Source organism: Pezoporus flaviventris, unplaced genomic scaffold (assembly GCF_033815535.1).
Source record: "Pezoporus flaviventris isolate CSIRO_AGI_PZ_B2104156 unplaced genomic scaffold, CSIRO_AGI_Pfla_v1 ptg000083l, whole genome shotgun sequence".
In the NCBI taxonomy this organism is placed as follows: Eukaryota; Metazoa; Chordata; class Aves; order Psittaciformes; family Psittacidae; genus Pezoporus; species Pezoporus flaviventris.
Window position 1 is genome coordinate 3,771,311 of NW_026892631.1, and position 27,636 is coordinate 3,798,946.

Genomic DNA, 27,636 nt, shown 5'->3' on the forward strand with positions numbered 1-27,636 from the left:
CTGTATCTGCCTGCAGCCACTTACCCAGCCCCACAAGTGAGCTGGTCAGTAAGGAAAAACAGGGAAGGAACTGAAAACCATGCTTGTTAAGCACATAGATATTTCGCTGTTGCAAACAGGAATTCAGCGATGAAAATCCCATTCCTTACCAGAAACCTTAAGACATTGATTGGCCACACAATGATGCTGAACCTTCATCCCAACTAGATGTTTAGAGAATGTGGAGAGTTAATTCAACACTTCTGGTTTACTGCTGCCTCATCCCTGTTTCTTAGCTGCCAAGAAGCCAGGGTTAGCTCATGCTAGGAGTCCCTCTGGAGTCAAGAGAGAATGAAACCAGAAGGATTTAAGAAAAATACAAAATTACTTCAAGATCAGCCCCCACGATTCCTTTTTTTTTTTGTAAAGTGACTGGAGGTCTGAGCAGACCACATAATTGTGTATGTATCCTTGTTAATCTATGTATTTCCTTTGTGCCTTCTCACACAGACCTATAGTCCTGTGCTTCAGCAAATCAAACTCTGCTTTAGATAACCCTGGCAGACACAGGTATGTGGTCTGTAAGTGACAAGAAACACTTTTGGAGCTGTGTTTTTCTTCTACATCAACGTTATTAGTACAGTTTGTCATGCCAGTGATGTTTCACAGAGCTGAACTGATGAGACACAGAGAGACATTACTCATGTCTTCACTGAATTATCTTTATCATAGTGTAAGTATGTGGTAATATACTAAAATCTAAGGAATTCCTTGGAACTTACTTACATCAAAACTGAGCCCCTCCTAATGATGGAAGCTGATTCTCCATCCTAGAGCTTTCAAACATCCTACAAGAAAATAATACAGAGAATTAGCAAAAGTCACATAAACTAATTGAAATCCCCATTTTTGTTTTATAAATGCATTTTCACCGAGCTAAGTTCTGAGTACAGCTGTGGGAGAGTATGTAACCTGAGCAAGAGAACATGCTATCCAGTCTCTGCAGCCCTCTCTCAGGGAAGGTTTTTTGACTCCAATAGAAAGGTTGTTTGTCTGAACCCTCATCCTTTTTTATCTCCCAAGCACAATATATTAGATGTCTACAAACTCTTTTTTGTGGATTTGAAAATACTTTTAGTTACACTTTTTTCTTGAAATTAAAACCAGAAAGAAAATATTTAATGAAAGCTAGATTGAGCAATATGCTCAGCCTACGAAAACTACTCAAGATTAGTCTGGTCCCCATACTTTTAGCAGAGAAAAATCCACAGAGGTTGTATTTTCTTTAGTTCTATCTTATATCCATTTTCCTTTTGCTTCTACTTCTAATTTCCCAGGGAGCATCACATTCTTTTGCCTCTGAACTTCAGCTTATGATCGCTATCAGATACCCAATACATAGTATTACAAATAAATTACGAGGTAGATGTAGATTTTAGAGGCAGTTTCTCAACCAACTTTTTCTGCAACATGGAGCACTAGTGAGCCCCAAACTAGCTGAACTACAAAAGGTCGATTTAAATATGTTGATTTAATTAAACTGGGATTACATTCATACCTGACTCTACTAAGAAAACTATTAAGTTACCTACAAAAGGATCAAAAGTCTCAGCTGCAAAACGTGGATCTGTGAAATTTACATTTGTTAAGCACATTCTAAAAGGAAATTTCAATGTGGCTTTTTCTTTTTTCCATTTATTTTTTAATGCCTCTCAAAAAAAGACCTTTAAGCAAGCAAGACTTTACCTCAGCGTCCAGCAGCCTGAATGAAACTACAGCTGTGGGAATACACCAAACTTCTTAAAAAACCACATTAATATCCATAAAGTGAGCAAACTGCTGCTGCCCTAGAGAAGAAAACGTGCCATGTGGGAAGGCATTTTCTATTTTTCTATTGATTACACTGACTTAATAAAACAAATCTGTTCTCCTCCCACCCAACTTCTGCTCTTATCCTCAGTTTTTGAGCATGTTCCTCCTCTCTGCTCCTATGTTCCTCATTAACATGGCAGTTCTTGACCTAGTTACACAACTCCAACCCCTGCTGCTAGGTGTCTTCCCCATCCCTATCTTCCCAGATGTCTGCCTGTTAGCTCCTGCTTCTCACTTTCTCCCCTTTCCTGAATTTATTCTCCTTTCTCACATTTGCTACTACAACTTCCCTTGTATTTAAGGCTCTCCACCACAGCTCTTGGTGTTGCTTTGCTTCCACACAAAGCCCAAACAAACGTACTTTCATTAGAATTTCGGAGTCCTTGCCATCCTCAACAGACCACACTCTAATCAGTTGGGAGCATGATATACATATGGTCTCATAAGCTTGTAGTAAGCTGAGACGCTCAATCTGTTCAGTGTAGATACATACTAACATGGTATAATCAAAACTAAGGTTATTTCAAGATTTTTTTAACTCTTACAAGCATTGCAGAAGTCTAAATGAGTGGTAACCCAAATAAGCAGGTTTGTATCCTGCATGAGCACTGACAAAATGTTTGTGTGGTATTTGACATGCAATAGACTCTACATAACTTTATTTCCTCTCTTTCAGGAAGTATTATCAAGTTGTCTGGCTTCACACTACCCCACAGTAACTGAAAAGTTAAGCCACTACAGAGCCTGTGATGAGGATTTAGTGAAAGTGTGTGGTCTGTGATTTTGCAAATTTAATACAAAGTGATTCATGCTCAGAAAAATGACATGAGATACACTGGGGAAGGATGTGAATCAGAACCTGGAAGGCAGCAGAATTAGCCTACTTACTGAAGCAGACTTATTAACTATAAAGCTATTTATATAGTTGTAGTTCATAATATAAAATATACAGTGCATATTATTAATATTTTCTACTTAGTAATACGGTAAACGTACAGAACATAAAGCTTACATTTATTAAACACCAAGCTGTATCTTAAAACCTCAAATTGTCCAAATGATAAGACAAAACAAAAAATCATTCTGGAAACCATCTTAAATTATATATGCTTAGGACGAAAAAATCCACTAGCTTTTAAAGCATTAAGGGACTGCCAGCCCAAATTTCACATGCCAAGTCACGAGGATTCTATGAAGAATTCTCCTGAGAGTGTTTTAAACTGCTGAGTGTGCATGTGAGAGGAGATCAGGTCCTAAAATCAAGCACAAGAATAAACCCCTTGTTTCAAGATAGCCAGATCATTTTACAGCAGCATTGATCAGTTGAGGGGTGGGGGGAGCAAAACACTCCCAAATCCGTACAAGGCACAGAGTGTTCTGCTCCCAAAAAGGAAATATTAATTTCAGCGCACATTTTTGGAGTGCCATTAGGATGACACACATAAAGGCTTCCCCTTGCATTGCCTTGCTCCCAAGTTGATTCTTTTGCAGTTACAATCTTTTTCCTGTGAAGAGAAAGGTTGCAGGTGGGTTTCCAAGGAGAGGGGAGAGCTGCACATGAAAGAAGTGGGTTAAGATAAACCTTCAAAGAGAAGAAGCACAGCTGAAAAAAGCAGCACAGGGATGCTGCAGCCACCTAACGCTTTAGGCCTGTAATGTTTTAAGCTGTATTACGTTGGTGCAGGTACTGCAACAAGTGGTCCCATTCTCCCCAAACATTGTATGGCCTTTTCCCATACGCTTTGCTACTGTCACTTCTGGGATTTGCCTAGTGATCTTCTTTGGCAAGTCAGTCTTCAGCAGCTCCAGTTCCCCACGCGCTTAACGCTACTGATGGGGAAAAAAGCAGCAGCCACAGCTGAAGGCAGAGAGAAGACTAGCGCCACACTTCTCAATGGCTGTGCCAAGTTCTGTGGGGCTAAAATGGTTGTGAAACTACGGCGTGTCTGTGACCATGCTCTGAAGCACCAGGGAATGTTCTAGAAACAGCCCTTGGTCCCATCCCTTTGCTGTCCCAGCTATTACAGACAAGAAACCTCCATAATACACAGGATTAAAGGCAAATACAGGAGCAGAGTTTGTTTTATTTCGGATGTTTCACCTCCTCAATGATGTCTGGTTCCAAGCTGTGTTCTGCAGGCAGCTGCAGTTGATGCCAGCTTGCTCTGACCCCTGAAAGCCGCAGCAGACCTGCACACCCTCTGCTCCTCTGGCTACTGGGGCTCCCCTTGCTTGTCCTGGCCAAGTGGGGGGGCAGGCTGAGGCTGGACACAAAAGGGAACGCTCATCTGTCTGTATGTGGGATAGAAAGGCCTGGGTGACATTTGTAAGAAGCATGTAGCTGTGCCTCATGAGCTCCAGAGGTATTTTTCCGTCCTGTAGATGCCCTACTGTAATTCAACCGTATTTTCCTGTACCTGCACAGCCATCGCTGCTCCTGTGGTGTGGAGGAAGCACTGCCGTACCCCTGAGTATCAGCAGTGAGGAAGATTTGGAGGTCCTTCTCACAGTTGCCTCAGGAAGGGGCTCATCTCTCCTCCCTGTTGCTGCTGTCTGGCTGCTGGGGGTGAGGGGATGGCATCAAGCTGCTTCAGGGGAAGTTCAGGTTGGGTGTTAGGGAAAAGCTCCACATGGGGAGGGTGAGCCAGCACAGGAATGGGCTCCTCGGGGAAGGGATCAAGGGCCCAAGCCAGTTGGCATTCAAGAAGCATTTGGAGATATATAGATATATATACGTTTTAACTCTTAGGTTGGCCTGCATGGAGTGAGGAGCAGGCCTAGGTGGTCATAGCGGATCCCTTCCTGCTTAGGAGAGCCTCTATCTATGTGAGTTTCTGCAGCCTCCTCAACCACCTTTCTCTTGCGTCTCTTCTTCTACAGAGCAGGAGGAAAAAAGACCCATAGCTTTGCACAAACCCCCAGTTGTGTGGGGCCAGGCTGCCGGTGCAGGGAGCTCAGGGCGCCACGTCCAACTGCCTTGGGCACCATGCTAGCGTGAGGCGTCCCTGCCCATGGCAGAGGGTTGGAACTAGATGATCTTAAGCCCCTTTCCAACCCAAACCATCCTAAGATATACCCTATGTCAGCAGCGCACCAGGCACACGCCCTGAGGTGCTCATCAAACCTTGCTTGTGCTTTTAACCCCCACGACAGCAAGCGCCAGGCTTTTACTGCGCCCAGCAAACCAGGTTTATTCCCGGCTGCTCCTTTTAACACCGGCAGGGTCACGACCGCTCGGGGCAGGGCGGAACCCGCAGCACCCTCTGCTCCGCTTAGAGCCCCACGCTCAGTGCCAGGCCGGGAGCCACCGCCCCGCAGCCCGGCAACGCCGAACCCGCCGCGGCCGAGGCAGAGCACGCTCAGGCGGGGGCGGAAGTGTCGTCACAGAAAGGCTTTCTGCCCTCCCACAGTGGAGGAAGGACGGGCTCGAAGATGGCGGCGCCGGAGGAGCGGTTGGTGTCGGACGGGGAAGGCAGTGCGCTGGGCTCGGCGCGGCTCTCCCCGCCCACGGTCTCGGAGCCTCACGACTGCCTGGCGCCCATGGAGCTGCCTCCTCAGAGCAACACGCTCATGGGGTTGCCCATCGTGGCGATCGAGAGCATCCTCAGCTTCCTGTCCTACGATGAGATAAGCCAGCTCCGCCTGGTAGGGGACGGGGGGCGATGGCCTTGCGGCAGCCGCGACCTGGGCTCGCGGGGGGGGGATGCCTTCCCATTGCCCTGGTGCCGCCGGCCCTGGGGCTGGAGCAGCGGTGGGAGGAGGTGCGAAGGTGGTGGCGGCGGCCCCGGCTGCCCCCCGCAGGGCTGCTGCTGTCGCCGGTGGGATGGGGCTTTCTTCCTTCTCCCCAGCGGTGCCCCAGCCCCTGGTACGGGGGTGATGGGGATGTAGGTGTGTGCCTTCATTCAGGCTATCCTAAACGTCTTTTACTTTGCCCTGCTGCTTTCATTCCGGTCGTCCTCCGCGAGAAGCTACTGGGCTGCTAGAGTCTTATTTCTCCTGGTAACTGCTTTCCTTGGGGGTCCTGTCCATTGTGTTTCATGCCTGCATGTTTATTTTAACATATAGAGCTAAAGCCTACAAGTGTAGGAGATGGCGAGCCTGCTGCTCCAAAGACTCTGCTTTATCTAGAAATCAGTGTGGAGTTAAAAAGAAGATGTAAAAAAGCCCTTGTGTGCCTGAAAGGCTGCCTGCTTCTTCCAGTCATAGTAATAGATCTAATAAAAGATACTACTTCTACCTCTGAACTTTATAATGCAAAAAAAGAGAAAAGGTGTGCAGCTGTCAATGAGGAGATCAGTGTGTATCAGTCTTTAACTGCTGGCCTGAGGAGCCTGATGACAAGCAGCTATCTTACGGAATTTCTTATGAGATCGTAAATGGAATAATAGGGAATTAATGCATAGCTTATGTAACCCTCAGTAAACTTGGATGTACTGTTTCTATTTTAAGAAGTCTTATTAGCCTAAACTGGATAATATTGCAAGCATATTTCTGCAGAGAATTAGACTATGCGTGTCCTGGATCAGCAACCTTGCATCTTGACTGTAACTTTAAACTGAAAGCTCTTCAAGCAGAAAATCTGTTCTTACTCGTACTGCACCAAGTACACCAGTACCTAAATATTTCTAGCATGCTGTCAGTCTGCTAAAGACTTCTGCTGCTTCTGTGAAAGTAGGTGGTAGAGCTGTGAAAAAGATGTAACACTGTCTTTTTGGATTGCAGCCACTGCTTTTAAGTACTTCCAATTTGAACAAAAAGAAGTAGGTATGTTTGGGTATGCTTAGTGTTGCATGGTCAGTATTGCAGTGCTAGGCACAGCCCTTTGCTGCAACTTTCCCATTGCATTTTATAAATTGTGGTGCCTGTGGGAGCTGTAACCAGTCAGTAGAAGGTTTTTTTCTTTTCTAAGTTAATGTTTGTAAGCAACGCTTTGTCAGCAGTGAAGCTGAGAATAGGAAAGATGGTGGTGTGAGGGCTAAACCAGCTGGCTGAGCACTCATTGCTTCTTGAGAAGTAAAATAAAACATTTCTGTGCTCTCTTGTGTAGCACCTGCAAGTTCATTTTCCCACATGACTGCTTGTTTCAGAAGTTTCAGAAATAGGCAAACCCAGATTGGATAAATACCAACTTTGACACACAGAGGGAACAATGCTAGACGTAAAATGAAGGAAACTATTCAGTTGGTCTTTCTCTATTTTTAGTTTTTGAGTCAGTAACAGCCAAGAAACTTAAAATCCATCCAGTTCCTTACTGTTCCCTTAAGCACATCAGAAGGCATTATGAGCATTCTTCTGAGAAGAAAGCACACTTGTCTTTGTTAACCAGCTGTAATACAGAGAACCAAAGCCCTTCTGGTTTGACCTAGTCAAAAGTACAGCTCATAACCACGTAAGCCTGATCAGCTAGGGCTTTTGTGTGGCCATTCAGAACCAAAGGTGTTCTCTTAGCAGCTCACTTGAGAGGAAGAAACTGGATGTTTTGCATAATGCCAGATGAGGTTGACAGGATTAAGGTGGCCTTTAAAAATAACAATGCCCAGGCATAAATTCATAGTGCGGTTTCATCACTTTCAGATTTTTAAAGGCTACAAGTAATCTTGGGAGGCACTTGTATATTCCTGCTCTTAAGATCTGTCTTCCGCAACAGTAATTTTTTCTTCGCTATGAGAACTGACTTGAGCTGCTATCAACGATGAATGGGTGTATCTTATAATGAGTTGTATTCTGCGAAAGATACCTCACAGGACCAAAGTAGTTGAATGACAGGGATTAAATTACTTAGGTCTCATGCATATTAAAAATGTGTCTAAAAGCTGCCTCATTAACCCTTAAAATGTGGCAGTCCTTGGGATAAAGCATCTTGAGGAAGGTAGGAAGTTATGATCCAGGAGAGCAATCAACCTAAACAAAGTTTCTTCAAAGTTGTAGACACAAAACATGGATTCCCTAAACTGATCACTTGGATGCATTCTCTGTATCCCAGCATTGAAGGAAATGGATGTCCTAATCTCTTCTTTTTCTAGAGTACTGTACCTCTCCAATAAAAGAAAAATAATCTTTAAATTGAACTGGCATTAGATCTGGAGTCTGCACAAGAAGACAGACTAAGGAGTTGACTGGGTGGGAGGACAGAACATCAGAACATTTTCAAATGAAAATAGAGATAGGAACCTTTATTGTTTATATTGAGCATGATGAGGAGCATAATCTAAGGCTTAAGATCCATAAGCCTTTTTCTGTTCCCAAAGGCCAAGGCAAAGAACATTTCCTGCTGCTGATTGCTGTCAGGCAGGGCAAGACTATGGGCCCCTCATTGTGCAAAGGAGCACTTGCTTTCCTGAGCATAATGCTTTCTGCTCTTCCTGATGTTACTGCATTTGAAAATACAAATTAAGCACTACTGGTTAAGTAGTGAAGTAGATCTAAATTAATGGAGACTGAACAATAGGTATTCAAAAAGCAGCCTTGTCTAAAATTGTGCAGTTCTTGAGTTACCAGAATTTGTTTCGAGAAAGCGAATGAGGGGAAAAGCAGTGGCTTTCATCCTTTTGAGTATGTACTTAATCTACTTCCCCATATATGTCATCATAAGAGAAACACAGAAAACCCAAAAGATCCAGATGTCTGAAGCTGTGATGTTCTGGATGAGCTGCAGCCTAGTACACTGGTATGGAAGCCAGCTCTATTCCAGCTTTTGAAGGCTTCTTGGATTTTTTTTTTTAATGATGTAAAGAAGCTCTGGAATTTTTACGTGAGTGGATAATAATGATATTTTTATATCCAATTTATATTCCACTTGCATGTCTGAGCTTGGAAATACACTTCCATTGAGGCTATTACTACAGCAAGCATGATTAAAACCAGTCTATGAACTCTTTCCATGAACACTCTGAGGAGAAGGTTATGGATTCTGACACACTTCAGAAGTGTCTTAGATTCTTCAGCAAACTTGTGCTTCTTTTCTGCAGAGCACAAATAAGGACTGAGGGCCTTTGGACAGCATGGATTTCATCTTCCCTTAGTTGCTGTAAATCTGTATTTATGAGTATTTCTATTTTAAAGCTTCTTGCTGAAGTCATCAACATTTTATCACTTATATTTTACCCCAGAAAGGCATTATGAAACACTGAGTTTGTGTAGCCTCTAAGGAGAAAAATATATATTGAATCTAAATACAATGAGGATATTTTTATCTCTGTTTTGATCCCAGGTGAAGCTTGGAAGAAGTAAGGCATGCTTGAGGGAAGGGAAGCTGGTAGCAGTCGCTTAGTAGATTGTGTCAGTTAGTTTGTTTACTAAAAGAGGTATATTGTTCCTAGAAATATAGATGCTGTATAGTTTAAATGATGAACCATGAACCAGGTGAGAATTAAGAGGCGATTGATAAAATGAATTACAGACAAACATTCAGTTTCTGGTGGTACCTGTTACCTGTTTAGTGTTTGGCTTCTAGACTGATTATGGACACAAGTATGGGTAATGTCCAGAAATGGGAGCAAAGCATTACCCATTTGCTTGCATTACACAGCATTAAGAAGAATAAAAATACCCAGGGTTCAAAAATCTAGTGCATTTCGTATTACCCACTGGGACTTGGTGTCTTGGATGTGGGAGGCCTTCTGCAGACAGAAGGGTCCTTCCTGCCACCAGATGTCAGTATGCACATGGTTAAAACTACTGATTCCTCAGAATTTGTGCTTAATAAGGTATTGAGGATTGTTTTCTTTTTTTGTGCTGAACAGTTGCATAGCTAACATAGCCTTTGTGTGGGTGCTAATTCCTGATTCAGGGGTTTGACAGCATTAGTACTATGAGTATGCTGTGAAGTCTTGTACTGAAAATGGTAACAGGTTAAGGCATCCCTAATGCAGCTAATACCTCAGAAGGAACGTGATAATTTCCTTCTTTCTGTAGTTGAAGGGCCAGCATTATTGTTTATACTCTGGAAATGCTTTAGCTGATTCAGTGAATGCGGGAGAGAGTGCTGAGACTGTGCCTCTATAGTTAGCCTGTCTCATTCTTCTCCTTTGGCTGTTGACAAGGAAGGTCTAAGACAAAGGAGCACAGATGGATTCACAGCAATTGCTTAAAGGTCCATTAATACAGATCTGTTTGAAAATGGTCATTTCTTACTCACAGAACTTATACTAGCTGTGACTAGAACACCCACTGAAAGTAGAACTTTCAGTAGTGCCTTCCGTATAGACAGAAAATAATTGTAGGCTTTTCTGGGAGAAGTGAGAATCTTCTTCTTCAAGGAAGGAAATGGATAGCCTAATCTCTGTCTTTTTCTGTTTATACCTCAAGGTATAAACTTACATAAACTTTTAAAATTATGAAGTGAGTAGTTTATGGAGTGTTTATTTAAAAATAACCAAACAACAACAAAACCAAAGCTAATCCATTAGAAAGTTGGGTCACTGTGGGAGTTGTGCACTTCAGTAAAAAAACAACCCAAAACTGTCACAAAGAAACTCAGTAGAAACAATTTCAAAGGGCAGTTGATTTACCAACCTCACTCATCTTCAGACTTGAACTGCAGTTGCTTTAAACTTTTGTATAAGTTGGCTTTGTCTCGTAACTGGTTACATGGCGAAGGTTTAAATGTAGCCGTTTATTGAGGGTTGGTTTTTTGGTTGTTGTGTTTTTTTGCAGCTATAAATATCTTTTATCCCTGCATCTGTTGAAAAAAAATTGAGGCATGTTGGTACCCAACATGGTAAATAAAGGAATCTGTTAAACAGAGAATACATTATACACAAAGGAATCTTGTTTCACGTGCAGTGTATTGCATAAATGTTTAAATTTAATTGTGGCTATCTTCAAAAACATAAGCCTTAAATGCTGAAGGAAACCCATCATGATTTCTTGCTTTTAAAAGCTTCTTTTTTGAGACTATAAAACATTAACTTGATTTACCAGAATCACTCTGGAGACAATGTTAAAAGCCAGGTACAGGCATTTGCAACTTCCATTAAAATTTTATCTGCTTATGTATGGGTGGTATCCAGCCTCCTGTCTCTTGTTAAGCAATATCAGGAGATAATGATATCAGAGATTGTGAACTGCATGGAACATAGCTGCCTTTTTTTTGGAGTATCCTTGTTAGAAAGCCTTTTTAGAGGTGGTGATGCCTTAAGCTTAACTACAGTTTCTGCTTCTTAAAATGTAGAAAAAACAATAAGAGAATCTTTTACCACTCAGCAACTATGGATAAGGTAATAGTAAAAGTGACTTGTGGCCTTAATTGAGCATGAAGTTTTTCTTTTTACTTAAATCCAGGTTTGCAAGCGAATGGACTTGGTTTGCCAGAGGATGTTAAATCAGGGATTTCTGAAAGTGGAAAGATACCACAACTTGTGTCAAAAGCAAGTTAAAGCTCAGCTTCCAAGGTCTGTACCAGTTAAAACTGTACTTATATTTAAATGTGCTAGATTCTTTTATGCAGAGTATTGGAAAGGAATTTGTTGCTGGCTAATTCTGCTTATTTATATATTGAAAAATTGAGTCACAGTTGGTTTTATTTATTTATTTATTTTTTCCCCCAAAAGCACCTTGACTTAAGATCTAATTAGAGAATAATGGTGTGGATGAATGTAAGTTGTCGTATACTATGTACAGGAATATTGGAAAGTGTCTGTGGTGTTTTAAACAGAGAAAAGAGTAGATATGTGCTACTCTTTTCTTCTGGCAAATCAAGCAAGGACTCCTAGAAATGAATAAATGCCATTCTTTTTTAGGACTGACTCCCTTTATTTATCTACGACTGCTTGAAAAAACAGCAAATTTTTTTTCAATGTCAAGGATTAAACAGGGAAAGGGAGTGAAGTTTGACATGTGAGCATTGCTGGGAGCTAGTTTCTCACTTAAAGCAATATTTTTTTTCTCCCCTTTATGATGAATTAAGTGTAGCTACTGCTGTGTCCTGTCAGATTTCTCAAAGTGAAGAGACTCAATGTTGTTTATTGTAGAGATCCTTTGTCAAAATAACTTGCATCTCAACCTCAATTTTGTAGCAAGCACTATTAATATATTAAATTTGTCAGCTGCATTGAAGTATTAACTGTAGGAACATGGGAGGATGAAAATATTCACACTGACTTAGTGTCTACTGCTAGTTAGTAGTGAAAGTTTGTTTTTAAATAGTCCTAAATTACATACAGAGTTCATGGATCACATAAGGTGATTATTTAGAGAACAAATTCTGTCTCAGTGTGGTATGCTATTACTAGCTGGTTCTCAATCCACAGCAGGTTATTTCCATACAGACAGAACTAATGTTAGTGGTTACGTTTTCAAACCTCAGAGGGTTTTACAGGTGAAGTTAACTTGAGTGATTTTTACTGTTTCATTTTGTTGACTCATTGTTAAATCTGTGTCACTTAATGGTCTGTCTTCTAGACGGGAATCAGAAAGAAGAAACCATTCATTAGCACGTCATGCAGACATCCTTGCTGCTGTAGAAACAAGGCTCTCTTTGTTAAATATGACTTTCATGAAGTATGTGGATTCCAATCTCTGTTGCTTCATACCTGGAAAGGTAAAACATGCTTTATTAAGTGAATGTATACCAGTGTTTAAAAAATATAGTTGTGTAACTTAACTTGGGACAGCTGGGACAAACTTATATAATGTGTATATGAAACTGTGTTTCATAACTTGCAAGCAAACACACAACCCAATGCTCTGCTATAACAGTCTGGAATGAATGAACCAGACTGTATCTAAATATTAATGTTTTTAAACTCAATTTCAATTTTCCTTTAGGTTATCTCTTAGTTCTGATGTGTGAATTGTGGCATATATCTCTTATACAACCTTTTACAAGAAACACACGATATGTAGGGTTTAATTCTCAACTTTAATTCCACAAAATGGCTGGAGCCCAGGTCATCAGAAAACGCAGTAATTTGGACTACATGTAACACTAAGCACACAGTCAGGAAGATTTTAGGCACCTTTCTTAAGGATTTGAGTACTTCAGATTATTTGAATTAAGGTATTTAGTATGGGGAAACATTGTTCAGTATCGGGGTATTTTTTGTACAGTAGGCAAAATTAGTTTTAATGTGCTAAAAGTGTACTAAATGTGACTACTACTGAACAATTCCTGTGTTTCAGAATAATACCTCAACATAAAATATAAATTATGCAGGGGAGATGTACATCAGAGATAGCACTGGTTTGTAAAATGTGATAATGGAAGTGCTCAGGGGAATTGACAAAATCATGATCTGAGGAGGACTGGTACAGCTCAGGGTTGAAACAAGATCTGTGAACATTAGCCTAATGCTCTATTCATTGATCTTTCCATTTGGAAATGGTGGATGATATTAATTCTTCATGGGCAGATAATGGAATTGCACTGGGCTGAGTGGAGAACTTAAACGTTGGGTTCAGGTGAGGCATGGCAGGCATTTCTCCAGTACAGTGGGATAGACTGTTGGCATGAAATGTATTTTTATCTTGAAGAGGGGTTAACTTGATCTCTTGATACTCTTGGTGACTAGATATTTAATTTTAAATCATTATAATTTAAGGTATGTTTATTTGATTTTATTTTTTATATATGCCATGTATTTTTAAAATTTTAATATAAAATTAAACTTAAGTCCTTGATTCTCGCATGATAAATGGAATACTTAAAAGAAATACTGCCTTACTTTTGTGAAGAGTAGACAGAAAGGCAATACTCGGCTAGACCTGGGGTATGCAGGTGTTGGGCAAGTGAGCGTGCCAGCCATTTCCCTTGTGTGTAACGAGTCATAAGAACCTTGTTTGTATTCTGATAGAACAGCTAAAAAGGGGGTATGCGTGTGTGTGTTATAGTGTATGAGCTTACTCTGCCAACAGATTCAAGGCTCAGAGTTCATTTACAGTCTAGTTCCCCCCACAAAATTTTGTTTGAATGAAGCTGCCACAGAACTGTCAGGAACTGTCTAACTGTGTTAGAATATGTGAATCCTGATTTGAGGTTTGGCATACTGTGTGAGGGGTCCTGGTGATATCAGAGCTCTCCTGAAAATTTTCCTGTTGAGGATGCTTGAAGGATGTTGTTGCTAACGGGATATAGAGTGGGTTAAATTAGAGAAGTCTTTGGTAAGCTCATTGTGTGATGAGACTTTTGTCTAGCTTTTGCAACCTTTTAGCTAAGCTTCCCTTATTAAAACAGAAGATGCAACTGTAATATCTTACCTATGATTCTAAGTCCTTAATATCTGTGCTGTTCAGGAGATTCTTCAACCATTCTTAGCCCAGTGTCAGTAGTTTTGGTGCTAAGAGACCAGCACTCCTATATTGACCTATCTTACAGCCCCATGCTATAATTCATAGATTAGCAAGGCACCTTTTGTCTCTCTCTATCCTACAAGAAGGGCTTGCTTTTCAAACATATTAAGAGGGTGCTTATGTTCTCTGCCAGTAGTGGATTGATATTTTGTAAAGTAATATATTTTGGACTTAATCAGAATTTGCAATATTCCGGGTGTATGCAAGTGGACTCAGATAAATATTTGCATCAGTTCACACTGACATAATTCTTGCTACTCCATTCATGTGTTTCATAACTTACTGGGGAAGTGACTTGCTTCAGGTTCTCCAGAAAGAAATTACTATGCTCTACTGAGTATAGATTATATAAGTCAAGTATAGATGTAGTGAAACAACATTTCACACAATGAGCCTCATTCCATGAATTTGAAGAGAGTTGTTATGACAGATCAAGTGAAGAGCTTCTCTGATATATCATGAACAGCACTTCATTTCAAAAAGCTGATCTAGAACTGAGCACACGGTGTATGCGATAGTTATGTAGTAAAAGCCCCTGAATATGCCTTCTAAAATGGTCTGAAATAATCGTGCTTTTACCATAAAATCCTAATTCTTCTTAAATGTTTTAGGTAATAGATGAAATTTATCGTGTGCTAAGATATGTAAACTCTACAAGAGCTCCTCAGAGAGCTCATGAAGTTCTCCAAGAACTAAGGGACATTTCCTCCATGGCTATGGAATATTTTGATGAGAAGATTGTTCCAATACTGAAAAGAAAGATGCCTGGGTCAGATGTATCAGGACGGCTGATAGGAACTGCCCCAGGTATTAATTCCAACGTAACATCTATTTTGTTCTTCTGTTTAAAAATTACAGCACTGCATCTTTTCAAAGCTCCCTCCCTTAAATGTGAGCTTTATTACATAAACATTGATGACACTTGTTTCTTAGGAATGCTAATTGAAATTCATTTGCTTTGAAATTTAAGGAGCCTTTGTACTACCAAAAGAACAGTCACTTGAATGTATGTTAGAATTCTGCATAGTGTGTATTCATGAAACAAACGCTTTTGTGCCACCAATGAATGAGACACTATCGTTGGCACTTGGTTGAAATTTGGCACATGAGATGACAACTTGATGCCTTTTATTTTCAGGACAATCAGCAAATGAATTAACCTAAGCTGCTGTAGCGCATAAAGGGCTAGAACATCCTTGTATGTGCTTCTCTTTTTTTACTTTCCCGGAGCACTAATGTATACACTAACACGCAAAACACTGACAGGCAATCATAAAAAGGCAATTCCAATAACAGTTTATAAATAACCAATTAAACTGGTCCTTCATGTACTCTGTCAGACTTTCTGGAACTTTTCTGAACCAAAGTCTAAGGTAGTTGTCTCTTAGAATGGCCAAAAGCAAAAGGTTAGTACCCATATTATTTTCCCTGTGCTGAACATCTTCACGCTTCTTGAGGACTGTAAAATTAATTCTCTGAAAAGATAACTTAATACAAATGAAAAATATTTACATCCTAAGTAAAAGCAACAGGCTTGACTGTAGGAGCTGCTTGTTGTTTCTGGTATGTCCTGTTCATCTTCTAGCCATCAGTTTGTATACCACCTCTCAATTATATCCTGGTAGTTATACCTGAAGTCCATTGAGTCTCTTGGTTGAGGATGATTACCCAAAGCCATAGTTGATGTCAGTCAGCTTTTCAAGGCCAAGGCTTCATGTCACAGAAGAATACCTCTCTTGTGTTGAGGGAGGAGCAAAACCCCCTTAACGGAGACCCTTGAGTGTTACATAACAATAACTGTGCTGGCATCCTAACAGGAGGAAAAGGATGTTCCTGTAGGATGCTCCATACTATACTCTCTGTGCAGCACTTAAAAATTGCACCTTCCTTGCACAGGCCACTACTAGAAGAGTAAAGTGATAGACACCTTGTGTGATAAAGTGTATGTACCTTTTATGATAAAGTGATAGAGATAAATCCATTAGGATAGATAGTGATAAATGCCTCTTGTGATACATAAAGTAATAGATGCCTCTTACGATAGCGATAACCTTTACAATAAAGTGATGGATATCTCTTACGATAATGTGATAAGACAATTTTACAATAGTTAAAGTGATGAACACCTTTTATGATACATAAAATGATAGAGACCATTACGACAGATAAAGTGATAGCTACCTCTCATAGATAAAGAAATAGATACCTTTTACGAAAGATAGTGCTATACACTTCTTACAATTAAGTTACAGATGTTTAGTCTCCTTGATTTACAGGTTGGTTGTTAAAATCAAGAGCCCCAAGCACTAAATCCAGTTTGGTTTTAGGATTTAGGAATCATCGTTGTAAAAGACGGAAAGTAAAATGTGTTCTTCCAAAAAGTAAGTTAAACAGTAGTATCTTGTTAAGTCTCAAACCACAGAAAAGTGATAGATGCCTCTTAGGATAAAGTGGTGGATACCTGTTATGAAAATAAAAAGTGATAGATGCCTCTAATGATACATAAGGTGATAGATGCTTCTTGTGATAGATAAGGTGATAGATGTCTCTTACGATAGCAATAGACAGAATCATAGAATCATTAGGGTTGGAAAAGACCCCAAGATCATTTAGTTCCAACCCCTCTGCCATGGGTAGGGACACCTTGCACTGACCCGTGTCACCCAAGGCTCTGTCCAAGCTGGCCTTGAACACTGCCAGGGATGGAGCATTTACAACTTCCTTGGGTAACTCGTTCCAGAGCCTCACCACCCTCACAGTAAAGAACTTCTTCCTAAACTTCCCCTGTTTAAGTTTGAACCCATCAGCCCGTGTCCTGTCACTACAGTGCCTAATGAAGAGTCCCTCCCCAGCATCTTTGTAGCTCCCTTCAGACACTGGAAGCTGTTCTGAGGTCTCCACACAGCTTCTCTTCTCCAGGCTGAACAGCCTCAGCTTTCTCAGCCTGGCTTCGTACAGGAGGTGCTCCAGTCCCCTGATCATCCTTGTGGCCCTCTTCTGGACTTGCTCCAACAGTTCCATGTCCTTTTTATATTGAGGACACCAGAACTGTACACAGTACTCCAAGTGAGGTCTCAAGAGAGCAGAGTAGATGGCTCTAAGGGTTGATAAAGTGATAGATGGCTTAGGATTGATAAAGTGATGGACACGCATAAGATAAATAAAGGATAGATACTTCTTATGATAAAGTGATAGATACCTCTTATGATAAAATGTTGGACAGGTGTTACAAAACATAAAGCTATAGATGACTATGATAGATAAAGTGATAGATGCCTCTAATGATAGTGATAGATGCTTCTCAGGGTTGATAAAGTAATAGATACCTCTTATGATAGTGATGGACACCTGTTACGAAAGATAAAGCAATAGATACCTGTTACAAAAGATAAAATGATGGGTACCTCTATGATAGATAAAGCAACAGATGCCTCTTATGATAAAGTGATGCCTCTGATGATAGATAAGGCAATAGCTGTCTCTAATGATAGATAAAGAGAGAAATGCCTATAATGATAGATTAGGCTATAGATGCCTCAATGATACATAAAGCAGTAGGTGCCTCTTAGGATTGATAAAGTAATAGATGGCTGTTATGATTGATAAAGTGGTAGATGCCTCCATAATTGATAAAGTGATAAGATGCCTCTATGATAGACAAAGTGATAGATACCTCTGTGATAGTTGAAATGATCGATGCCTCTTGATAAAGTAATAGATAGGTTTTATGATTGATGAAGTAATAGATGCCTCTAATGATATAGAGGCATCTATCACTTTACCTCTAATGATAGGTAAAGTGATAGATGCCTCTGGTAAATTCATAGATGCCTCTATGATAGATAATGTGATAGATGCTTCTAATGATTAGTGAAGTGATAGATGTCTTTTATTACAGATAAAGTGATAGATTTCACTTACGATAAACTGATGCCTATAATGATAGAGGAGGCAATAGATGCCTCAATGATATATAAAGAGGTAGATGCCTCTTAAGATAGTGATAGATGCCACATGGGATTGATAAAGTGATAGATGCCACATGGGATTGATAAAGTGATAGATGCCTCCATAATAGATAAAGTGATAAGATGCCTCTATGATAGATAATGTGTTAGATAGCTCTATAATAGATAATGTAATAGACGTCTCTACAACACATAGGATTGATAAAGTGATAGATGGTTCTTATGATAAACTAATGCCTCTAATGATAGGTAAGGTGATTGATGCCTCTACTGATGGTGATAAATGCCTCTTAGAATTGATAAAGTGATAGATGGGTCTTAGAATTGATAAAGTAATAGATGGGTCTTAGAATTGATAAAGTAATAGATGGCTCCTGTGATAAAGTGATAGATGCCTCCATAATAGATAAAGTGATAAGATACCTCTATGATAGATAGTGATAGATGCCTCTAATAATAGATAAATTGATAGATGTCTCTTATGATAAAGTGATAGGTGTCTCTGATAGATAATGTGATAGATATCTCTATGATTGATAACATAATGGATGCTTCTGTGATAGGTAAAGCAATAGGTGCCTCTGTGATAGATAAAGCGATAGATGCCTCTGTGATAAAGTGATAAATGCCTCTTATGATAAACTGATGCCTCTAATGATAGATAAGGTGATTGATGCCACTGATGATAACAATAGATGCCTCTTAGGATTGATAAAGTGATAGGTGGCTTTTAGGGTTGATAAAGTGATAGATAGCTCTTATGATAAAGTGATGGACACCTATATGATAAATGAAAGGATAGAAGCCTCGTAGGACGGATAAAGTAATAGACACCTTTTATGATAATTAAAGTGATAGACACCTGTTATGATAGAGGAAGCGATGGATGCCTCTATGATAGATAAACTGGTAGATGTCTCTTAGGATGGATGAGGTGATAGATGCCTATAATGATAGCTAAAGCAGAAGATGCCTCTACTGGCAGATGAAGAGGTAGATGTCTTTTAGGATTGGTAAAGTGGTAGATGTCTCTTATGATAAAGTGATGGACACGTATATGATAGGATAGATGCCTCCTATTATAAAGTGATAGATAACTCTTATGATAGTGATGGACACCTATTATGAAAGATAAAGCGATAGATGCCTCTTATGATAGATAAATTGATAGATGCTTCTAATGATAAAGTGATAGATGCTTATAATGATAGATAAGGTAATAGATGCCTCAACAATAGATAAAGCGGTAGATGCCACCGATAATAAAGTGGTAGATTACTCTTACGGTAGCAATAGATGGCTGTTAGGATTGATAAAGTGATAGGTGCCTCCTTGATGGATAAAGTGATAGAAGCCTCTAAAGATAGATGAAGTGATAGATGCCTCTAATGATAGATGAGGCAATAGATGCCTTTTATGATCATGGTAGATGGCTCTTAGGATTAAGTGATAGATACCTGTTGTGATAAAGTGATAAACTTTTTTATGATAGATAAAGTGATGGGCACCTATATGATAGCTAAAGGGATAGACGCCTCTTAGGATGCATAAAGGGGTAGACGCCTTTTACGATATTTAAAATTATAGACACCTGTTTTGATAGAGGAAGTGATGGATGCCTCTAACTACAGATAAGGCGATAGACACCTTATGACGAAGTGATGGGCAACTTTTATGACGAAGTGATGGGCAACTTTTATGACGAAGTGATGGGCAACTTTTATGATAGTGGTAGACCCCTCATGATAAAGTGATAGATGCCTGTTACGATAGATGAAGCGACAGATGCCTCTTAATGATAGTCACAGATGGCTGTTAGGATTGATAGTGATAGATGACTTTTATGATAGTCATAGATGCCTCTTATGATAGAGAAAGTGATGAACATCTTTTACGATAAAGTGATGGGTGCCTCTTTAGGATGGTGAAGTGATGGGCACCTCTTATGATAAAAGTGATAGATGCCTTTTACAATAGTTAAAGTGGTCTGTACCTCTTAACGATAAAGGAAGTGACAGACGCCTGTTATGATAGAGAAAGTGATGGAGGCCTATTATGATAAAGTGATGGATACCTTTTACAGGATCCTCTTAAGATAGATAAATTGATAGATGCCTCTTAGGAATGATAAAGCGATAGATGTCTCTTGGGGTAAGTACCTCTTGCCATAGAGGAAGTGGTAGATAGCTCTTATGATAGATAGCTCTTATGATAGATAAAGTGATAGATACCTTATGAAGAGACATAACTTATTCTGTAGCTTTTAGTGTCCTTGATTTGCAGGATCTTTAGTAAAATCAGGATTCCCAGGCGCAGAACCTAGAATGATTTTAGCGTTTAGGAAGAGTCGTTCTAAGGAATGGAAAGTAAAATGTGTTCGTCCAAAAAGTAAGTGCAAGTATGGTACCTTGCTAACCCTTGTTAAGCCCCAAACCACAAAATTTTAGAGCTTTAGTTGTCCACAACTAAGACAGCACAGTTTTATTCCTCCATTGAAATATATATATGACTATTTTGTAATAAATAATTTATAGACATGTTGTTGGGTTTTGACCTAACATCTGTTAACACTAAGTCTAGATGGTGTCTTTATGTAATTTTTCATACAGCAAAAGGCAGGCAGCTTATATACAGAAAATTAATGATGAGCTGTTTTCCACACTACTGAGAATCTTACGTATTTTAAATTAAGCTAATTGTGCTCTGGGATGCCATGTGCTCTTGTTTTACACTTAAATCGTAGAATGGTTAGGGTTGGAAAGGAACTTAAGATCATCTAGCCATGGGGAGGGACACCTCGCACTAGACTATGTCACCCAAGGCTCTGTCCAGCCTGGCCTTGAAGACTGCCAGGGATGGAGCATTTACCACTTCTTTGGATAGCAGTTCCTGTGCCTCACCACTCTCATGATAAAGAACTTCTTCCTTATATCTAACCTGAATCTCCTCTGTGTAAGCTTTAATCCATTACCCCTTGTCCTGTCACTGCAATCCCTGATGAAGAGTCCCTTTCCAGCATCTTTGTAGGCCCCTTTCAGATACTGGAAGGCTGCTATGAGGTCTCCACACAGCTTCTCTTCTTCAGGCTGAACAGCCCCAATTTTCTAAGCCTACCTTTGTAACTGTAAATATGTTGACATGTTCACATAACTTGCAACCAATATTCAGATTTATGTTTGGGGAGTAGGGATAAGTAAAATATGAAAACTGGGACACAGTTTCTGTCTTAAAGTTGTAGAGGATTAATTGCAATTTTCTCTGAAGTTCCAGGACCTTCTGCTGCACTGACAACAATGCAGCTTTTCTCCAAGCAGAACCCTTCAAGACAGGAAGTCACTAAACTCCAGCAGCAAATAAGAGCAAATGGCACAGGCTTGACATCGTTAAAGCGTGAAATCTCAGAGCTTCGCATCAAGGTGCAAGAGCAACAGAAACAACTCCAAGATCAAGATCAGAAACTGCTTGAGCAAACCCAAATCATAGGTGAACAGAATGCCCGATTGGCTGAGCTTGAACGCAAGCTGCGAGATGTGATGGAGAGCACAGTAGGAAATTCTTCAGGGTCCAGCTCAAATGAACAATCTCCTAGAAAACGGAGGAAGACGGTTGAATCCACAGACTGTCCTAGGAAATCTAAACGCCTTCGAAACAGAAAATAACTTGGGAGTAAACAACACTTTCAGGAGGATACACTTATCTTTAGTAGCCCAAGCAGGTCTGCTTGTTTGTGACTAGCTTCATGGTGTCACTTAGGCTGCTGGTTCTTCAAAACACCACTTAGACTTGAACAGTAATTTTCTTTCATTGAGACTTTTCCCCTGCTATCTGTATGGATGGGCCTAATGCACAAAATCTTTCAGATTTGCAACAGTTACATACTAACCAGACCTGCTCTGTTATGTTTTGAGAGGGTAACTTTTTTTTGTGCCGATGTGTTTAAAGTAAACTTATTTGTGTTTATGCATATGTTCAAATAAAAACCTTAAATAAATTCAGTCTTAACTGATTAAAAAGTTAAGCATAAAAACAAATGTCCTGTTCACTTGAAGCAAAGATCCATTTGTAAAATCTTGGTTTAGAGAACTTGAACTTTTTTTGTTAAAAGTGACCTTGTCTGGAATGTCTGAAAAGTAGTTAATACTTTTGGGGGGTCTCTGTAACAAGTAACACTGACTTCTTAAGCTACAGTATTGGCTATGTATTTTTGTAAACTTAAAAGGAAAGGCCTCTGTCTGGTCTTCACATGCACACCCCGTGGATGTTGGTCTTGGGAGTCATATTCCACATTTGCATGGATTTATGCATGTGCAGCTTAGTCAGCCTACCAAAAGCATTTGCCTGAAGTTGTTCAGAACTCTGGGAGAGAGCAGAGACCTATAAAGCAATTTCTTTGTTCCTCAGCCATAGCTTAGTATCTGCTTTCTGACAATGATGTGGTCTCACCCAGGTGAGTTTGAACCCCGGTGCTCTCCCTCTCTCACTGCCTGTAAATCACAGGTACGGTTAGGCAGAGCTGGGGAACTGAGATCACTTGATTCACAGGCCAACATTTAATCAGTATCAAATTGTCCCCAGAATACCCAAGCTCAGGGGGACATGTTTGAATGAAATTCTGTATTGTGGAAAAACTTCAACTATTATGTGTGTATGTGTTTGGGGTGGGGTGGAAATTTCTCTGTAACGCTGATGACAATATTCTACAGTTTCCTTATCCGAAAAAGTAAATCACTTCAGACAAAGCTTTAATTTCTTTTGCACCTCTGTTTTGAGCTTGTAACTGGAAAAGCATGTCTTGCACTGTTCAGTCTCTCTGATCACCTTAACAACCTCAGAGTTGTGTACAGTGATTTATTTTTTTTCCCCCATCTGTATATTTTTGGAACTTTATACAAATACCATTGTCCTTGTTTTTGTTTTAATGTACTAAACTATGTAGCTTTATCCTTTGACTTACGTTTTTTTTTTAATTAGCTACTGCTTTGTGTTTAGGTGGTACTGAATTCAAATTGGTGTGGCACTGAAAATGCAAATACTGCATTTGGAGCTGGTCAGAATCTTGCTGTTATTACCATGAGTTAAAGTGCAAATTTCTCATACGTTTTATGTGGCTGTCAGCATCACGTAGTGGTTGTATTTAAATCGGTGAACAAAGCAGAAATTGTCTGGTCAAATGTTACACGATTGTGGGGAAAAGCAACCTTTCCTTAAAACTTCAGCTACAAGTTTTACTTCTAAAACATATTAGCTCATATCAGAAGTAACATTGCAAATGCCTAATATTTAGCAGACATTTAATTTTTAAATAAACTTGTTGGGTGGTTTGTGTCCTTTAAAAAAAACCCAAACATACTGCTTAAAAGAAGCATCCAGGAAGTGATACAAAGTTATCTGAGGGAAAGGTTAAACTGTTAAAGGAGTAAATTGCCTTTTTTACTGTTACGGACCTCTTTAAGGTAGGTATCTGCTGTTCAGTTTAAAAGCATATATTTTGTCTTTTAGAAAATAATCTTGACTCAAAAGATTCGGAATGATAGCTGTAACTGCTGTCCATCATTTGATACAAATTCATTTAATGGTCATTCATGGTGACAAATTGATGGAGTTTTTTAACTACCCCATATTTGTGGTTAAATAGGAATTGCATATACTGAAAAGGTTAATTCATATATCTCAATATCTTTCACTTCAGTTTCTTTATTCTAGAAGATGCAAACGGTTCCCTCCCTCCCCCCTAGTATACAAATAGTTTCAGGTTATTCGTATTAATATATTTGTGAATCTGTGTGTAAGCCACGTGTAAACTGAGCTGGAAAGAACAACAACAGCCTATTGTTACATGAAACATTCTCTGTGAATGGTGCCAAGTTGGAACCTTCAACTAAAGGAAGTATCACGTGCTGCAAGTTTGCAGGTGTATCCTGATCGTCTGTGTGCTACCAAATATAGTAAAATTGAATGAGCCCCATGAAACTTAAGTGGTAGAAGGGGATTGTTACAAACAATCTCCAAGAAATGTCACAGCAAAGGTATGCTACTATTTTGTTTTCACTTCCTGGGGAGGGAGGGAGGGAGATGACTCTCAGACTGGAATATACACTCGTGGTATAGATAGAATATGGAAAACAAATAGTAGAGGAATAACTGGAAAATGAATTTCTGACCCCATATTGACCCTTACTAAATAGAAAAGGGTGCATGAACAAGCTGATAAATAGCCTGAAGTAAAATTAAATCATTTCTGACTATAAATTTCTGTGCAGGTTTACATGAATTGGTATATCAGCCTCAAAAAGTACAGTGTTAGTAGCAATTAGTGATCACAGAATCTGTTCAAGGTAGAACCTCAGATTAGTGAGACTAAGATGTAATTTACAAGTTAACATAAAAAATTTTATTTGCAGTGTCTTCAGTTTTAGCGCTTGTAGCAACAGCTGAAACAGTACAGCTCAGGGTTGACAGGGAAAGCCAAGTGTCTTCTACAGCTGTTTCTTAAAATAGCTTAAAACTCCTGAGGCTTTCCTGTTTCTTGAGCTTGCTTGCTTTTTTTTTTTAGTCTTAAAACAGCAGCTTGCTTTGTAACAGCTCTTTGTTTCATGGTAGGGTCTTGAATTCCTGATACTCAGCGCATTAACTTAATCATAGAAGTTCATTAATGTTACAAGTTTGCCTCCACATAATTTCTCAATGTAAAAGGTAAGACTATTGAACAGAAGCTTTGTTGCTCTTACTAAGATCTTCTAACAGTTAATTATGGGAACTGCTAAGATCACCTAAGGAATTTTCTGCATCAGGAGCCTCTTGGAAAATAGGGTGATGCAAGAAGTAGTTAAATGTGTGTTTGGACAAGCAAGGATAACCTATTTCCTAGTGTTCCTGATGATTTTAAGGTGGTAACTGGCAAATTGCAGTGATAGTTTGTTCATTCATAGGTAAATTCAGTTTGGAGTATCTTACCACAACACATCTGCTAATTGTTACTGTTCTGATACTCTCTAGTTGCATTCCTATGTTGCTTTGCACTGTTCTTTGACCAGCTCACTTGTCCATGTACTCTCAGTTCTCGCAGTTGTACTTGCTGGATCTCACCTTCCTGGGTGGATGGGGATGTGCTGCCAGCTGTGGCTTATGTGTAACTGAGCACTCCGGGATTTTTTGTTCTAGCTTTGTGCCAGCTGAAGACATGCTAGGTACTGGATTATCTTCGTCTTTAGAAGGGAAAGTTCCATACAAAACCTGTTACCTTGCTGATGACCCAATCTGGATTTGTTACATGGAATGCTTAAACCAGAAAGGCTCAGTGATTAGGAAAAACACTGCACTCCAGGACACTTGGGCAATTATATTTTCCAAAACTTTCCTATTTAATATTTTTCTTAGTTGTTTAAGCCTTGTTTAGCTGCAATGGAATGTTTATTTTATAAATCTGGAATCTATTTAACTACCCTACTGAAACTTGTGACCATTTACAAACCTATATAAATTTGCAGTGCTGTAAACCTGCTGCTGCGTACTGAACTCTTAATACCCGTGTCTTTTTTTCCCTCCAGTGCTCCTGTCCGTAGCTATGACCTTTCTTAGCCGCAGCCACGTTTTGTTCTCTGCAGGATCCTTCCCATGGTTGAGAAGGTTTTTAGTGCAGTGCTAATATTTGAGCTACAATGAGAAGGGAACATTTTGAGGAACAAGGGAGACTTGTTTTTCAACCAGTCCATCAGACCCATGGCGTCCAAAGCTGGAGCTGGGAATTGAACTTTCCATTCCAATGTCACCCGTTTTTGATGTTGAGTGAAACACTTGTGATCCTGGCAATTTTGCAAACAACTTCTGCTCTGGTAACTCAAACGCACTTCCTGGTTTATTGAGAAGTGGTCACTGAGCAAGAAGTAAAACTGAACAAGGAGAAAATTCCTTGATGAAATAGAAACATTGATTTTCCTGTGTATGCTGCACCACTCCTCACATGTGACTATGGACAGAGGAGCTGTGAATAAACTTTTCCATCTTTCTTCCACTCTTCCCATTTTTGCTTCTAATTCACATCCTAATATGCACAGATTAAAAATGTGTGTGAACAAAAATATTTGCAAAGCTGTTTCATCTTAGAGATCCTGTGCTTTGTCCATTACTTTAGGTTGTAAACATTTTCAAGTAGGAATTGTATTTCCACTGCATTTGCACCATTGCACATGGGGTAATACTTATTGGCCTTTTTTATTCATTATTACCAATAAATTTCAAGCGATGCATCATGAACCTCGAGATATTCATATTACATTCATACATCAGGTATAATTTACTTTGTGACAACTTCCTGTTACTTTTATCACTTATTATTGATTTACATACCTTATCTATCATAGAGGCATCTATCACCTTATCTATTGTAAGAGGCATCCATCACTTCCTCTATCATAACAGGCATCTATCACTTTTACTAATGTAAATGGTGTCTATCCCTTTATCCATCATAAGAGGCATCTATACCTTTATCATAGAGGTACCATCACTTTCTCCATCATAAAAGGCATCCATCACTTTATCATAAGTGATGTCTATTGTTTTATCAATCCTAAGAGGCATCTACTGCTTTATCTATCATTAGAGTGGAATTAAGAACAACTAAAATTCCAAGCAAGTACTCATTCTAACTGCTACATAAAGCAGTCTTTGTAACTGAACTGCCCACAGTCAGTATTTTATGCAAAATAGAGGCAGGGAGAGATAAAATGGAGTTTAGCTCTCACAGAGAAGTTTGTCAAAGCTCTTAAAATATCTTACCACAAAAAGTGAAGAAAATGGAGACCTACCTTGGCCCAGGTGTTTTGGAGTTGCAGCTGAGGATGTATCTTTAGGTAGCTTTTAGAAGTTTAGACTTTGGCCAAATGACAGCTAGTTCTTCCAACCACACATCTCTCACCTATGGACAAAAAAAAAGTGCTTTTTGAAGAGCCACTGGAAGATGCGGTTTGTTTCCAGTCTTAATAAAGCGACTCGCATGAGTCTACTCGACAGTCTGCGGCGGCCTCTGGGCAGGTTGTCACCACCGAGGGGGCAGAAATCCCACCGGCAGCTAAACCCGCATGAGCACCATTGAGGACAGGAGGCAGCGCACGGCGGGGCGGGGTGTGTGTGAACATGAAGCCGGCTCGTCCTCTCTACCACGGTGAGCCATGAAGGAGCTCCGGGTTTCCACAGCGTCTGGGCGCAGGAGGGCTGCCGGAGTCAGGGGTAGCGCTACAAGCCGAGACTTTTCTCTCCCTCCTTACATACCACTTATTCATGAGGCGTTATTAAGGGCACCCACAGCACTGGCCACCGCACTGATGGTTTGAGGGGCAGGCTGCCGCCCCGCTCTCTGCTCCCCTGAGGCGGCACCGCGTCACGGCCCCCTCAGCCCTCACCCGGCCCCTCGGCCAAGATCGCCTCCAGGGGGAAGGTCGGAGAGCCGCAGCCCGCCCGTACGGCCGCAGGACGGATCAATGTGCACCTTTTCCGTGAGAAGGGGGCTGACACAACCGCCCTTCGACTG

At 40.0% G+C, this 27,636-nt stretch overlaps 1 protein-coding gene and 1 long non-coding RNA gene across 3 annotated transcripts; one reads left to right on the forward strand and one right to left on the reverse strand.

The window, feature by feature from the left end:
* Positions 1–5,244: 5,244 nt before the first annotated feature.
* FBXO28 (F-box protein 28) lies at positions 5,245–23,048 on the forward strand. Of its 2 annotated transcripts, XM_061475411.1 has the most exons (6): positions 5,245–5,496; positions 11,134–11,243; positions 12,253–12,391; positions 14,751–14,946; positions 16,467–16,520; positions 21,372–23,048. In XM_061475411.1, the coding sequence occupies exons 1-6, from the start codon at positions 5,284–5,286 to the stop codon at positions 21,764–21,766; spliced, it is 1,107 nt and encodes a 368-aa protein (XP_061331395.1). In that variant the 5' UTR covers positions 5,245–5,283; the 3' UTR covers positions 21,767–23,048. The 2 variants fall into 2 exon arrangements, with proteins under 2 accessions (XP_061331395.1, XP_061331397.1); XM_061475413.1 differs by lacking the exon at positions 16,467–16,520.
* LOC133280576 (uncharacterized) lies at positions 11,398–27,607 on the reverse strand. The gene is made up of 2 exons (XR_009747234.1): positions 26,915–27,607; positions 11,398–12,383 (listed from the first exon to the last, which is right to left on the reverse strand). It is a non-coding gene; the product is annotated as an uncharacterized LOC133280576 (long non-coding RNA).
* Positions 27,608–27,636: the final 29 nt, after the last annotated feature.